A 15,747-nucleotide genomic window follows, 5' to 3' on the forward strand; every position below is an offset into this window, starting at 1 on the left:
GAGCCCGACTAACTTTCCGGTCAACCCATGGGTCGGGCATTTCATTCATGGAACTGCGATCCCCGTACTATCCGCACACTGTCCGCAACTGTGAATGGACTGGAAACGGGAGGGCGGGTGGGATCGTATTTCATAACGATAGTTCACCGCCCAGCAGCAATCACCTCTCACTTTTGCCCCGACATTGCGATAATCGCGGAACGACGCGAGATCGAACTGAGATTACTGTAATTTACACGCGCGCCCGCGGTGGCTTCCGGTTTTTGATGGCAGAAGTCGCCAGAAGGCTCCGTCTACGGTCGCTGCGCCATCCTCGGGTTAACGGTGTGCCTTTAGCTAAGCACCATCTAATAGGTACGGTAAATAGCAGGGATTTGCGTACGGCTGTTCTGAGACAGACTCCAGACTAGACGTGTCAGAGCGTTGTGTGAAGCTGAGTCTTGCCTTAGCTCGCAAAGCTATCATTCCATTGATATCCGTCGTCTCAAGCCGCACACCATGTAATCGCACCCAATCGATATGTTTACCGCCACTAGAGTAGGAATGCTGGTGTCAATGTTGATGCTGAAACCCACCCCGGGGGTAGCCAAACGATTGCAGACGATTAGATCAAACAGAGTGTGGCGGCGGTAGATGTAGAAGCGAACGAACGGTCCACTCCTAAGCCCTCAGTGAGCAAAGAACGACTTCTGATCGATTTACGCCGCGCTGCGTTCGATAATAGGATTTTCCTCACATTTTTGTTTCATTCCCCCCCACACACACACACACACCGTGCGGCATGCTCTCTCTCTTTCGTGGCGCTAAACCACAAAATTCGTAGACAAAAAAAAGAACCGCGTAAAGTCCACGGAAAGTGTGAGATGATTGACGGTAATTATAATTGGCAGCGACAGATAAGCCATCGGAATGGAAAGGAATTGATTGCCTGCGCGAGCCGAGGGCATTACAGCACGCGTATGTTGCGTGCCGCCCGGCCGAAGGGGTGCTGCCGCCGAGCCTTCGATAGATCGATAGGCCACGCGCCGTCGGCCACCACCACCACCATCGGGGACGAGATTGGTCCAATTTATGGCACCAACCGAACAACACTGTGTTGGGTTACGTGGTCTGTAGCAGCTCCGTTCCGTAGTCACTGTCTGATCGCTCTCGGGCTGTGTACCCTGTGCCCCGGAACGCAAATATTGATCTTGGGCTGTTGGGCGGATCGCACCGAAAATGCCCAAGTCCAAGGAGCACCTTCTGGACTTCCGTACCCCAAGATAAGGGACGCGGCACGCCGTCGTTTACTTTTGGTCCAATTATTCTTACGCCCACCCTTACGGACTACGATGGCTACGACGGAGGCCGACTTCAAGACGCCACGTGCGGTGTGTGACCCGTTATTTACCCGCTCCCAATCACCAGCGTTGATAATGATTCGGCTCGCCGGAAATGCAAACCTGTTTGTGGAACTCTTGTTTTCAGTTCGCCACCAAATTGAATTGCGACTCCAAAATTTTAACCCCAGTCCAGAGACCGTTCAAACGGACATCGAACGGGCCGTGGTTTAATGGGGATTCCCAGTTTGGTCTCCCCAGTAAATGTCAACAATGTAATAATCTGGCAGGCTCCCGTACCGGATGGTGGAAAATGATTCGTTGCTTTCCTGGAAGCCATCTGGGAGCAGTTAATCAGTCGGCCGACTCGTAAACGGCGCAATAAACGCTAACCGGACCCGAAACACGACTCGATCGGGTAAGGTCCGTTTGCCACGGGGAATCCCCGGTGGTATCCACGGATACCACTGCCTCGTCGATCGAAGCGCAAGTGTCAAGTGCGTCCGACCCGTACGCCGTAATCGACTAAATTATTTGGAGCTTAATTATATTTTATAGTGCCCCCCATATCCTGGAGCTTTCCGCAAGAGCAATGATCTATCGTCACCATTACTGGCCACGGTCCGTTCCGCTTCTGCTTCCTGGGGCTGGGGCGACGACTTGACACATCATCTCTTTTGTTTTACGCCACATTACACGGTTCGTTGAAAACGGCGCTTCCTAAAGCTTCATCAAGAACCTTTACGGCAAGTTACGGTCGAGAACTACACGCATACACACGTTTTCGGTGAACTAACTTCTCGCAGTACACAATGTCATATTGGCCCGACACAATGTGCAAGACCTGACCGACCTACACGCCATGACAACGCCGATGAAACAGATACTGCAATGGTAAATAACTCCACGGCAAACAGAGCTACACATCGCTTGCGGCGGCTGCAAGTTTCCTGGCGGCCCTGTCACCGGCCGACTTAATTATCATTTCTCAACTCCGGAGCGGAGCCAGCTTCTTCGAGTGCTTTACACTTGCGACCTTGAATCACGTTGAATTCCTCGCGCGTTGACCGATCGATCGACTTGGCTAGAATTTGTAGACCTCAGAGCGGTGCAAGAAACCACACTGCGTCGCTCGACGCTGATATCGATCTCGAAGTCCGGGATCTTGCGATAAGTGGTCCAGCAATCTTGATCCACCAACAAACTTCTGCGCCCTCAGCAGTAGCAGCTACGGCAGCAGGTTCTGGCCAACTGGCAATGATAATGGTCTAGATAGGCCGGACGATACTGGGCCCGGAAATCGGTTTCCTAAATCTCAAAGTGACTCCAAAACAGCCAAACAGCAGGGCATGCGACCGGCTCACCGGTCTTATCAGTCGTAGACGGCGCTTGTTTGGATTGCGGTTGGTTCGCTTCAGCTGCTCGCTTCGCTGCAACACTTACCGACCTGCCGAAGACGTTGGCCACCGACGAATCAAACGGACAGCAATCGTAAACAAAGCTGAACGGAGCTCGCAACCTACATCAGTTCGGCTCGGCTCATCGAAGGCTCCGCGAGCACGGTTCAAACTGGATTCCGATGACCCTGGTGCGCGGCTCGTGACCCGCTTGCGCAGCAGCGGCCCGTGCGAACCTCTCATGCGGCGGCGGGCCAAAAATTTCGTAAGATCCGCCTTCGCTCGGCGAACCGCGACGACCCTGGACGACGACGCGCGGCTCCGATCAGCTGTTTCCGAGGCTCAAAGTTCAAGACTCCACGCTACCCACCGCATGGAAGCACCGGACTTCGGACTCCTCGGACTTTTGGACTTTCGGTGGAATTCCCGGGCGGTCGCGTTGCCCTGGCGTCAGCTCTTCTGCCGTCAACCGGCTGACAGTTCTCGTGCAGTTTCGGGGTTGGGTTTTCGGTGTCGCAATAAAGAGGCTGGACGATTACTCAGCAACTTTGAACCGGTTGCAAGTAGCGACAGCAGCTCGCTTAGGGGGGCCTGAGTCAGCGGAAAGCTGTTTGTTTGTTGTCCGCGAGCAGATCGGCGATCTTCGTCGGGCCTTCTTCGGGTTCCGTTAGCTGCGGCTGGAGAAGGTGTACCTAAGAACGGAAATTTACGCTGGCCGCCAGTGGCTAAGCTGTAAGCTTCAGCCTCTTTAAATCTTGCACTGCGTCAACAGTGGCTAAGTCGTGGACACATACGTGGACAGTCAGGGCGTGCTGCAAGTGGTCTCGCCATTGACCAGCATTACTTGCAACTTTTATCGGACCACCCGGTTGTTTGCCCAACAAACAGTGATGACATTCGCCAAGCCAACTTGTAAGAACATCCGTGTATCTCGGTGGGTCCAGCCTCCGGCGCGCGTATTGCATCAGCCGACTTTTCGATTCCGTTGTGATCCGGTCCTAAAAGTGCGACAGCACTTCCGTCCTGTAAGCGCCAGCGCAGGAGTTGTTAATCAGCCTAAAAGGATAACGAAGCCGGATGGTGGTAAAAGTGAAAGCCGGAAAAGGGGCCAGTGGCCCTTTTTGTGCAGGACCCCGGGGAGCTTAAGTACAGCCGCTTCATCCCACAGCAGACGAACAACGAAAAGACTCACTCACAGTAATACGCATGCATATTTAATGAGCTGTAGCTCCCGCCGCTAATTCATGTTTCCGGCTGCACGAAAAGGATGAACCCGCGCGGGTTCATCAGTCGGGAAGCATTACAAGGATACTGATGGAGCTCACGCTTGACCGCGCGGGGGCCCCGAGGAACCGTGAGGAATAAATTAATGTACCGTGAACAGCGAAGAAAAAAGACCATCCCGAGAGAGGTTGAATAATGTTGCACTAACATCCAATCAATTGTGGCTTAGGTTAGGCCGCCAGGGATTGGGTTCCAATTGATTGGAGTGAAGTTTTTGCACTAAATTAAAGACCTAACTACCCTTTACGATGCCCACACCCAGGAGACCATCAAATCTATGGTTCCGATAACATTATCACCTCGCCCGGTAATCGCTGTCAAAGATGTGACCGAATGGCCCTACCCCAAAGTGAGTCACCTTTGACGGAGGATCGTGTCACACGGTGCGCTACTCGGGATCGACCAACTCGCCTTGTTGCCTCACAACCTCCCATGGGGTAGCGTACCACATAAACAAGCGGGGGAGGATGTTCCCCAAGAGGTCCGTGTGTGTGTGTGTGTGATGTTATTGGCCAATAAAAGATGCCCATTTCGCAGACGTCCGGACACTGTTTGCTGCTCTGTTCGGTTGCCATCCGCCAGGGGGTCTCAACTGGTGATGAATAATCGATGGCTCTCCCGGAGCGTGGCCCAAAAACTGTTTACGTTACGGTGTGTCCAACAGTCGAAGTCTAGTGTCCCTAGTCCTAGAACGACATCACGCTAGACACGGCACGTTGTGTCGGTCAGTCCCAGGAGGCGCGCCCGTCCGCCAAGTTTCGCAAAGGATAAAGTGGATTAAACCGGCGGAAATAAGGAAAGGACCTCCAAAGGTCCCAAAAACAAAACTTTTCGAAAACGTCAATCTATGAACCTTCAACAGAAGGATCGAGTCGATGATTGATTAATACCGTTTTATCTCTCTCTCTTTATCTCTTTCTTCTAGTGACAGTGGGGCTGACTTGCGCCTGCAAGGTAGGCACACCGCGGCACACACCAATTAGACGAAGGCAGGCGGAACATCTAAGGCACCGACCCCCGGAAAGGGACCCACACGAGACGCCGCGGCGGCTTTAAAAATAGACAAGGTCAACGAAACGCCGCCCGCGCGTGAAAATTGCCCCCCCACGTACCCCGGCCCCACCACGGCAGACGGGAGGAATCGCGTTTAAATTGGCACCAAATAATCAGCGGCAACAAAGCGAAGCGAAGCGAAGGAGGACGGAAAATCACAGAGGGTCCAGCACCGGCCGGCGCCGCGCGGTCAATCTATTGGCACTGTCCTCACACACACACACGCACGTGTGTGTGGCGAATGCGGAAAAGTGAAGCAACGGCACCGTAGGGTCCGTGGCGAGACGAGCGGGGTGCTTAAGAACCCGATCCGAAGCCGAAGTCGCGCACTTCGTCGGGTCTATATCGTCGTCGGGTTCGGGCTCGTGTCGGATCGGGTCTCCGCTCAGAACGCATTCCGCCACATCGTCGGTTCTCGGGCTCTCGGAACGGCAGACAAAATCCGCTCGCGGTCACACGAACCGTGCCAGTCGAACGGACAACGTCGGAGGAACACGCACGCTTTGCTTGCCGATTCACGGACGCCGTGAATTAACCCGTTGATGCGCGCGGCGGTTGCCAACTTTTTGTGTCTGTGATTTCGTTGGACGGCAACCGAGCGCGACGTATCCGCCGTAACGCAAGCCGAGAAGGAACCAGAGCCGGACCCGGGTGCGTCTCGAACGCGGAAGTGCGTGCAGGCAGTGTGGAAGCCGTGAAGCGTCGATAGAGGGCCGTGAGGTGCCCTATCGACGAGTTTTCGACACGTAGGTCGTGCGTGCGTGAGTGACGCCACACGAGGCGACAAAACGGTTTCGGAACGGAGTGAATTATTATTTTGCGATTCCCGCCCGTGTGTGAGTGTGCAGTGAATTTCCCAAGAGACCCAAGCACACGACCGTGGGAGCGGTGTGTGGCTGTGTGTGTATTCTGGGAATAATCGAGACCTGGCGACCGTCAGCTGTTGGCGTCTGTTTCGCCAAGTCTGGTGACCTCAGCCGCAGTCTCCTTCGCCGTTCCGCGACATTCCGCGACTGCAATAGACTCGCGGAGGGTCACGCACACCACCAAAAAGGGGCCGCCAGAGGACGCACTAGTGTGCGGCCTTTTTGTTGGGCTCAAAAACCAATTCCACAACAACAAAACGGTTCGTGTAAAGCGAAAGCGAAACAATACGCGCGCGGGTGTGAGAGAGAGAGCGAGCGTGGAAAGTGACAGTTTCGGGTCCAAACCCAGGCCCATACTAGAGATCGGGTAGAAAGTGGCCGCGGCCAGTGAAGGCCGCTAACGCGCGGGGTGTAATGTGAGACCGGCACCGGGGAGGACGTACCCACAAGGCAAGATGTGGTGCCCCGTAGCACCGCAGTCTCGTACCTTCGCCAGGGCCACCGGATACGCAAGTGAACAATGTTAGCCATAGACTGTCTGGTAGGCGGCCTGCTCCTCAGCTCGATCGGCGTCAACATCCTGGCGCTCGGGGCGTTCTGGGTGACGCCCAGCCTGCGGACCACCGCGAACCGGTTCGTCATCAACCTGCTGATCGTGAACCTGGTCTGCTGCATCATACTTGGCCCCTCGCTGCTGCTCAATGCCTTCACCTCGACCAACTCTCCGGCGGCGACGACGGTATCGATGGCGACGCCATCGACCGTGTACCAGCTCGCCGGAACGGAGGTCGGAGTCGCACCGACGGCCTACTTCATGGATCCACCGACTAGCGGTGAGGCAGGAGCACAGGAGGGAGCAGCAGGAGCAACATCGACGACGGTACAGTTCCGCGAGACCGCGACGAAGCCGTCAAACAGGACCGGACGGAATCAAGTGAAGTGCATCAAGAACGGCACCATGGGAGGTGCCGACGATGGAACGAACAATTGTGATAGAACGGGGGCCAGTGAGTCCCCGGAGGCGGAGGAAAGTGGCGAGGAAGGTCCTTACGTACGGCCGAGTCCGGTCGGTCGGGACGGGGAGTTGCACGCGACGCTGACACTGACGAAGATCCGCTGCTGGGGTCTGGACCTGGTGGTGGCCCTCGGGGCACTGTCGGTGCTGCTGGTCGTGGGGGACACCTGGTGTGCCATCACGGACCCGCTGCGCTACCATTCGCGCATCTCCGAGCTGAAGGCCTGGACGCTCATCATCGGCAGCTGGGTGCTGGGGATCGCGTTCGGCATCGCGTCCGGGTTCCGGGGCGATCAGAAACACGTGACGCTGTTCAAGAACCGCCTGACGGCGGAAGAGGTGGCCGCCATCGAATCTAGTCATTGGGCGCGGAACGGCAGTGGTACCGTCGGCTGGGGTGAACCCGGCACCGGCGATGGGTTCATCAACCAGCTGCACATCTCCGAGGATCTGTACAATACGATCTTCTCGTACGCGTACTTCGTGATCGTTATCCTGGTCCCGTTCGCGCTCGTGTGCGGCATGTACTGGCGCATCTTCTCGGAGGCGCGCGAAAGTGGCCAGCGGATGCGCCAGAACGGCTCGTCGCCGCTACTGCAGAGTGCCCTGAATCTGGTGTCCTCCCAGAAGCACGCACTGGCGGAGAAGCAGCTGATGCTAGAGCAGCAGCAGCAGCAGCAGCCGCAGCAGCCACCGCAGCTTCAACCGCTGCCCGTCATAGCGGAGCGGTCGGTCGAGAAGTCGGCCGACGGTGAAGGTCTCACGATGCGGATCGACAAGCAGATCCACTACGAGGATGAAACGATCACCGTGAGCAGCATACCGCATCACCACCACCACCACCACCAGCATCGGGACTCGTGTCTGAAACCGCTGCTCCAGCCGTCGCCAGGTCCGACGCCAACGCACAAGTCGACGCACCACGAGCCGGATCGGCCCGACGGCCGGTCGCAGGTGGTCCAGATCGCGACGCCCACCGCCCTGCTGCCGAGTGTGCTCAAGTCTCCGCTCAAACATGACCGTAACCACAACAGTATTCTGATGTCGCTGCCCCCGCTGGACTCCGCCGCGAGTGGGCCCATTCCGACGTGCCCTAGCGACCTCCCGGAGACACCGGCCGACTTCGGGAAGGTCCGGCGGAACCACAGTGCCGGGCGGTTGGTTAGCTTCTGCGAGGACCAACCGGAGCTGGCACCGGTCGGGCTGCGGCAGGTCCACTCGACGCCCAACTTCCAGAAGTACGGTGCCGGGGCCGAGTTCGAGCAGCTCGGCCAGCACCACATCCTGTCGCTGCCGGCGGTACACGTGCCGCCGAAGGCGCTCAGCTACATGACGTCGATCCGGCACCGGCTCTCGAACGCGTCCTCGCTGTTCAAGTACCGCGAGGAGTCGCGTGCCGCCCGGATCAGCATCCTGGTGATCATCATGTTTCTGGTGTCGTACCTACCGTACGGTATCCTGGTGCTGATGCAGGGCCACGTCGATCTCATCATCGTGTCCGATCAGGCCCTGCTCGCGATCTTCACCGTGGTGATCGCGAACCTGAGCTCACCATTCATCTTCGCCTACCGCAACAAGCGCGTCCGGCGGGGCGTCCGCCGGTTGCTCGGCATCGACAAGAAGACGAACGAGCGGCTCCAGAAGCTGACCAGCAGCAACACGCACTTCAACAACCATCCGCAGTCGCAGCTGCAACAGCAGCAGCACCGCGAATCGGAACAGTCGCTGCAACGGCTTCCCAGCTGTACGGCCATCGGTGCCCTCCAGCACCACGATCATGGCCACGCCCTGGAGCAGGGCAACTACGAGGCCAACATCACGCTGGCGAACGTGGTGGACGACGCGGTCTCCTGCGACGGGGCGGCCCAGAAGGCGCACAAGGTGCGCATCGCCGGCTCATCTGGCGGTGGTGGCAGCCTGACGCGGAGCGGTAGTTCGTGCAAGTATCTAACGCCAAATCACGCGGCGGCCGTGGCCGTCGCGAACGGGTTCATAGTGGAGTTCGAGCGGTATCCGTCGGACGAGCTCAATAGTCTCTGCATACAGAAGAAATCGATACTGAAACGGGTCTGTGATAGTTCGCGCAAGTGGGGCTGCAACTTTGCCACCAACTCCTGCACCAGCAACGGAGACGAGCAGACGGAGGTGTAGCTGTAAAGGGAGACCCTGATCTAAGGGAGGGTGGGCGACCGGTTGGGTGTCCTTCTTGCGCGGGCGCGCGTGGCAAAGGCTACGGTAGCGATAGGGGGAGGCCACAGCATCGACAGCGGTGGTGGCCTCCGGCCAGGGGTGCCAAAAACACAGTCTGCGACCGTGGAGCACACATCACTGGGGAGCACAAGTACAACAAACACGACGGAACATACGGGAACACACGCGGGAAATCTCGCTGTGTCTTCCAATCACCACCACATCTCACCACGCTATTTATTTGCCAAATATAGAACTCTATTTTGATTGAAACCTAACCAAAACTAGGCTTTACTTTTCGTTCCTCCGCCGACGGGGTTTTTCGATGGAAAGTTTCGTTCTCCGCACGCGTTACTCATCGTTACACAACCGTTACGCCCTTGCGGTTTGACAGATCGTGCCAAAACAAAAACAAAAACTAATTCACACTTTCCGAAGCATCAAAACAAAGCAACGACGTGGCGCAGGTTAACCGGAATCCAATTAATAAGCGTGACTGGTTCCAGTTTCTTGGAGCTTTTGCGATCTGACCTAACCAGATCACTCTCAAGGGCGATCAAAACAAAACCGAGCGCGTAGTCTGCCAAGTCGTTCGCCGTTTTGCCGGGCTTCCAAACTGGGCCAGCAGGCGTGAGTGTCACCAATCACGGGTTTGCACATGCAATGGCGCGTCCGCCGTGGGCACCGAATGTCCCCAAGAAGGCTCACGTTGCCTGGCTCATGTGTGCTTGCTGCTGCCGATTGCGCATAAAAAGCGGGGTTCCGGTTCCCCAGCGAACTGATAATCGTCACCGATGCTCGTTCGGTCGGTCACAACATGGCACACGTGTTGGCCCCCCAGAAATAGGAACCGATGGTGGACGGCCACGAGGACGGCCACACTACGGCCGGGACTCGGGAGGCGCCCTGAGCCACGCCGGTGGCCGGCTTAGTCTAATTTCAATCCGTGTGATGCACGTTGCGAGCCGTGCGTTGACCGACGCACGCAGTCCAACATAAATGTTACTAATCGGCCGTGGCCTCGAGCTACGATGCTAGGATTCCACTGCTCGGCGGTCAACAACTGAGCTGTCGGCTGCTAATTGTACGGCAATTAGCACCCCGAGCATTAACGGCTGGAATGCTGGAGCAAACCATACCACGTCATGGAAACGAACGTCTGGAAGCTCAAATCAATAAGTGTACCAGCACCTGCCATTAAGGTCTTGCCCGGCCGTTGCAATCCAGCCACGCGCCTAGCGCGGTCTGATTTTGAAGAGCTCGAGCAGAGACTCCGGTAGAAATGCGGCCCAAAAGTGAAACTCGGACTCGACGCATTTACTGTTAGTTATTCTATTAAAAAGCGTGATACTCGAAACGCGTCTAAGTAGGACGAAATAATTAAGCCCCATTACCGGAGGCACTTGCCGGCCGTTGCGTGCGTGGAAGGAAAAATGGGCCGTAATTTCCAAAAACCAAGCACTTCCTTTGCCCCAGCTTGTTAGCCTGCTTCTCAAGTTCTCTCCACATTAGAATGCCACAAGTCCAACGCTAGAAACGGTAGAAGAAACGGCCACGCAAAGTCGAAGGGTGTGTTTTTTTTTCTTCGTTACTCTACAGCGCAACCTGCCTGGGTTGGCCGAGTAATTAGTGCCCCTTTGCTGAGCAAGAGCTTTGGGTAGGGGTTGGTTTCAGTTTCCTTGATGTCGCCAGAAGTCGCCAAACTGCAGTTGCAGCCCGAAGTGCTGCGGTCTGCGCAACGCCCCGAGGGTAGTGCACCGAAATGGTTACGCTCGTTGGGACACCAGCAACTACTGCAATCAGAAGCCAACCGCACGTCTGTCGTTATGACCGCGTGGAAACGTATGGGTCAGCTGTTCGTACGGCCGGGAGCGTCCAACATTGTTCCCGTGTTCCGTGTCCCCGGTTTGTACTCAATTAAAACAATCCCCACCCAGGACGACTACGGTCGTAGTCGAGGGTAGTTCCAGGAATCAGACTCGATACTATCATAGGTCCCGCCGTAGTTTGGCGCCGAAAGCACAATGGTATGCTGTCAAAGGGTGACCGAAGACGAGTCCACCGGAGGCACGTTTACAACGCCAACGCCCAGTGAAGCCATCAACCCAGCCACAACCCACGGTACGGCCAACACTATCGACGAAGGGGAACGAACACTATCGTTCCCGGCACTTTCAGGGAACGTACAACTCTCGTGGGTCTCGTGGGCGTCGGCAGTCTGGAATCGTTTCACCCTGACACTATCGCTGCGGTTGGAGTGTGAAAGTGAACTCGTGCGTGCGAATAGTGCCCTGATTGCTAGTGACAGGTCTGCCGCACTCTACCGGCTGGCTTGTGACCTGGACACCCCGAGGGCGACCGGTGTTTTTCTTTGCAAACATCTATTCTGGTATCGAGCCAATCGAGCCGAAAAAAGAAAACCCTTTAACCGACCACATTTGATCGGAATCGATTATCGATCCGGCGCACTCTGAAAGGGAGTCGGCCGCAAGACTTTGTCCATCTTTGGCAATCCATTGACACGCGGCGGCCACTTCATTATTGATCTGATCCGGCTGGCTGCACATTAAGGGGACCGCACACTCGAGGCTGTTTGCCGACGGGTGGCGTAACCCAAAGGGCTCAGGGGATCCATTTTCACCTTCCGACACCTTTCGAAGGCGAATGCGTGGGTTATATTTGGACAACAACGGACAGAGCGAAACTTCCATCGAATCGTCTTGGCCATCCCGTTTCCACGTTACACTAATCAATAACACAGCTATTTCGGGAATGCGTGGCTGAAACCAACCAGTACTTGTGTTCCGCGTGATCTGCTCCCGCGCAGTGGTTTGTTAGGGATCGGCGAAGAGTTTTGGACCTAGATAGGAAAGCTGTAGCCCAGTCCAACTGCGAAGCAAGTGAAAAGCCCGATAAACGTGCGGCCAGGATCCGACGAGCCGAATGTCAGAAGTGGCTACAATTGTGTAGATTAGGTTTACTTTTAACTTCAACACTGACTGGTAAAAATGCTTTAAACGCGTGAGACACGATTAGCTACACTGCATTCAGCTCGTATCGGATCCGGCCTAAGACGAAGCTTCCAGCCGCTTCTCGATAGATGTATTCTGGATGTATTTACTTGATCAAAGAGAGAGAAAGAAAGCGAAAATGATCAACGTTAGAAGTAGTTCTAGTAATCAAAATGGTGCTTTATGAATTATGTTATGGAACGTTACTGAAGTGGCCACCTGGGCCTGGAGATGCAAGCCTTTGAAACATGAAAGTTACCTAACCCGACAACCGGCTGTTAACCAGAACTCTTCCGCGCTGTTTCATTTCGGACACTGTGCACCGTATTTTGTCAGTGTAGGGGGCGACGGGAATTGTTAGGTTACAATCGTGCCGAGAGTTTTTACTAACAGAGCGCAACCAACGCTTTATGTCACCACAAGACGACGTGAAACAATCGCTGCTTGCTGCGATCCGCTCTGCTAGCCGTCGAAGCAGCCAGAAGATATTTGTATTTAGCGGAGCATAAACCGTACTCTAAGAGAAACCCATAGGCAGAGCCTTCAGAAGGACAAGCGTGTGCTAGACAAGGGTAGCTACCAATGCGCTCTATTTACTATTAGTGTAGGCCGTTAGCAGGCAATCGTACCGTATACCCTCTTTTCCGAAACGCAAAACAAACTATGTTTAGTCTAACCGCAACCGAAAGAAGCGTGACCTTTAGTGTGTATGATACTGCGGCACCTAAGCATCAACGTAACCAACGCAAACCAACGAACAAATCACTCACAGCATTTTCCGAAGCATTACCGTAGCAGTAGGCAGTATCTAGTGCAACCGGCATCCGGCGGGGACTCGCTCGGTCTCGCAGTACTTTGGCCCGTTGAACAAATATGTACGATCAATGTTTACAAAAACCTCCAAACCTGAAGGGCATTAACCAACGGAAGTCTTGCGAAGCGCACAGAGCACTAGGTTCACAGGGGAGTTCATCAACCAATATTACTTTCCAAAACCACCAGCCACCACAGCACGGAAGTGCCGACAGGCGTGCGAACCAAGCAACCGAACCAAAAACCCGGACAAATCAATTGCAATCAGTAGTGCTGAGCTGAAGTGATCGCTCGAATTTATTCAATCAAAGTTTTCGGTGTTATCAATGTAAACCAGTAGTAGACGACGGATCAAAAGACCCACAAAACACCCAAGGCACGTCGTCATCGATGTCGATTAATGAGGCTCAAACTGTATTCATGCGTTGAGAGGGAAAAAGAATCTAAAAGACCATACCATAAAGCCTAGAGTGTGCGTCACTTGCAACGCGGATGCAACGGCTCCGGGGTGTGTGTGTGTGTGCAGCAGGTTATGCTGCATTGTTCGCGGTCGAATCGAACAGGTTTTGCCGCGTCCATGATTGTTGTTCAGCATGAAGGGCCCGTGTGACCGGCCGGCACCGGCTAGGAAGCTATCACGAAGTCAACCGGGCTGTGTACGGGCCACAACCTCGAATAAGTTTTTTCCCCCAGAAGATCCAAAGTGGAAAGTAAATCGTTAGCAAACTGCGAGCGCGACACGCGACACACTTGAGAGACCTCTCGAGAGAGTTGTCTTTCATCTGGGGACAACAAAGACCAGTTGCGATGATGGGTAAAGGAATCTCGCACAGCGGCCAGACGATTAATCGCACCAGCAACCCCCCAATATGTAACTGACGTCGTGTTTGATGTTAACACGCGCCGAAAGGGTCAAATGGCCGTACCATAAATAATGGCAAGCGATCGCAAATGATGCTGTTCGTGTGCACATCACAAGGCTGTCCTTTCGCAAAGGCCGCTCTGTGTGATGTCTGGTGGTTGACGTCTGAAGCTCAAGACGTCGTACAGAAATGCTCTCTTTTTTCTCTCTATACACGGAACGCGTACGTGGGCAGATCCTGCCGCTGGTGGCTGGTCCTTTCTGACGAAGAGCGCGCACACACACACACCCCGCCGTTAGACTATGTATGTAGAAGTTTATTTATTTATTAGGTGCAACCGTGCAAAACGAGATTGATAAGAGAAAATCCCGCACACCCACACCGGCACTGTAACATGACACCTTAACCTGATACGCTAATGCGATATTAATGCAAGAAACAAAAACACACAAAATGGTAAATGTCTAGTGCATTAAATGTGGATACGAGGGCAATGCGCCCAGGCGGGAGCGAGAATCGCAGAATCCAAATGTTGAGTAGTTTTATGCTCGAAAGTGAAGTAAGTAAATGGTGAACGAATGAAAAAAGAAAAACACATGAAAAACACACCACTAATAGAAATAATAAAACAACCGTACGGTGGAAAGTACTAAATGCACTGGATTGTAGTTTTGATTTCACCTTGGCAGAGGTTGAACATGAAAGAAAGGCTACATTCGAATATTTCAGATTCGATTCCGTTTGCGGCAACTGAACCCAATCAAGGAAACCCAATCAATCAGAGTTAGATTTTTTTAGCAGCCGGTATTCGAGAGGTTCCTTTCAACTTTAATAAATACTACAACTTCACCAGAGTCGTCGTCGGCAGTACGTTAGTCACTCAACCGTGGATTCGATTGGCAACAGTATCGTGAGTCATTTTTTGGCCAACACTCCTTTAAAGTGAACCCCCGGCCGATAAATGTTCGGTGTGAAATGTGTACCTAATTATTGCTTCAATTTTAGCCAACAGCGCGTGGCATGGATCGGAACGCACCCTCCGGCTCGAAAAGAGACCCCCGGCAGGTTTATTTGACCATGAATCAACGACACACCCGGTGGTGGTGCCGCCGATGGATGATAAATTCGATTGGACTTCACTTCTGGGCCCGCTTCGGTTCATCGGTCCCCGCGCATCGGTTCCATTTCGTCATCTGTAATCACAATTTATTGGTGGTTTTAACTTCGCCGTGGCGTCAGTGGGCTTCAACCTACTTCGGGGTGTCACTACGCCACACATTTGCTGACCAGCAAATAGCGGGTGTGATAAGAGCGATGGTGTGACGCATTCCGGTGGCTCCAGTTCGTCCCTTTCGGAATGGTCTTGAGTTCTAATTAAAATACCGATCCGACGGCGCGCAGTTATCAACGCAGCCCGCGGCCCCCGGTTGGTGTGGTCGGTGACGGGTCAATTAATCTGGGCTACCAGGCAATGCCCTTCAGATCGAACCTTGCTTCCAGGCCCGGCTGGTCGGAAATGTATACACCTAATTGATGTCAACTACAGCACCTGTGATTCACCCGCTGGCTGGTTTATCGAACCCGATTACACTGGACGGGCACAATGTTGGAAAGTCATCTAATAAAAGGTCGCCTCGATGACAGAGCATCGGCATAGATTCCAGTCGATCGGTATGCGCTGAGGGAGCTGAAGCTGCTCCAGGAGCAAAGTTCACGTGGTGAGTATGTTAATTTGTGGTCTATGATTCGTGGGATTCATCGCCATCGCCGTAGATTACCGTGGAAGCTAATAGGCCTATTTTTATCCCACCACGAACCGCTTGTTGCCAGCAACCCCATCAACCGGGGTTGGCTTCCCTTCGGCACACACAAAGTATCGAACTCGTTTGAAAGCGGCATTTATCTGTCTGGCTAATCGGATCAGGTGGATCGTTCG

General features: G+C 54.2%; 1 protein-coding gene across 1 annotated transcript; it reads left to right on the forward strand.

Annotated features, from left to right (window-relative positions):
- Positions 1-6,439: 6,439 nt before the first annotated feature.
- LOC128273828 (uncharacterized) lies at positions 6,440-9,085 on the forward strand. Its single transcript, XM_053011883.1, has one exon. It carries the CDS (start codon positions 6,440-6,442, stop codon positions 9,083-9,085), a length of 2,646 nt encoding a protein of 881 aa, XP_052867843.1.
- The last annotated feature ends 6,662 nt before the right edge of the window (positions 9,086-15,747 follow it).

This window comes from Anopheles cruzii, chromosome 3 (assembly GCF_943734635.1).
Source record: "Anopheles cruzii chromosome 3, idAnoCruzAS_RS32_06, whole genome shotgun sequence".
NCBI lineage: Eukaryota > Metazoa > Arthropoda > Insecta > Diptera > Culicidae > Anopheles > Anopheles cruzii.

What these genes read in the sequence shown, in the direction of transcription:
- LOC128273828 (XM_053011883.1), top strand. Translation starts at nt 6,440, where the DNA reads ATGTTAGCCATAGACTGTCTGGTAGGCGGCCTGCTCCTCAGCTCGATC.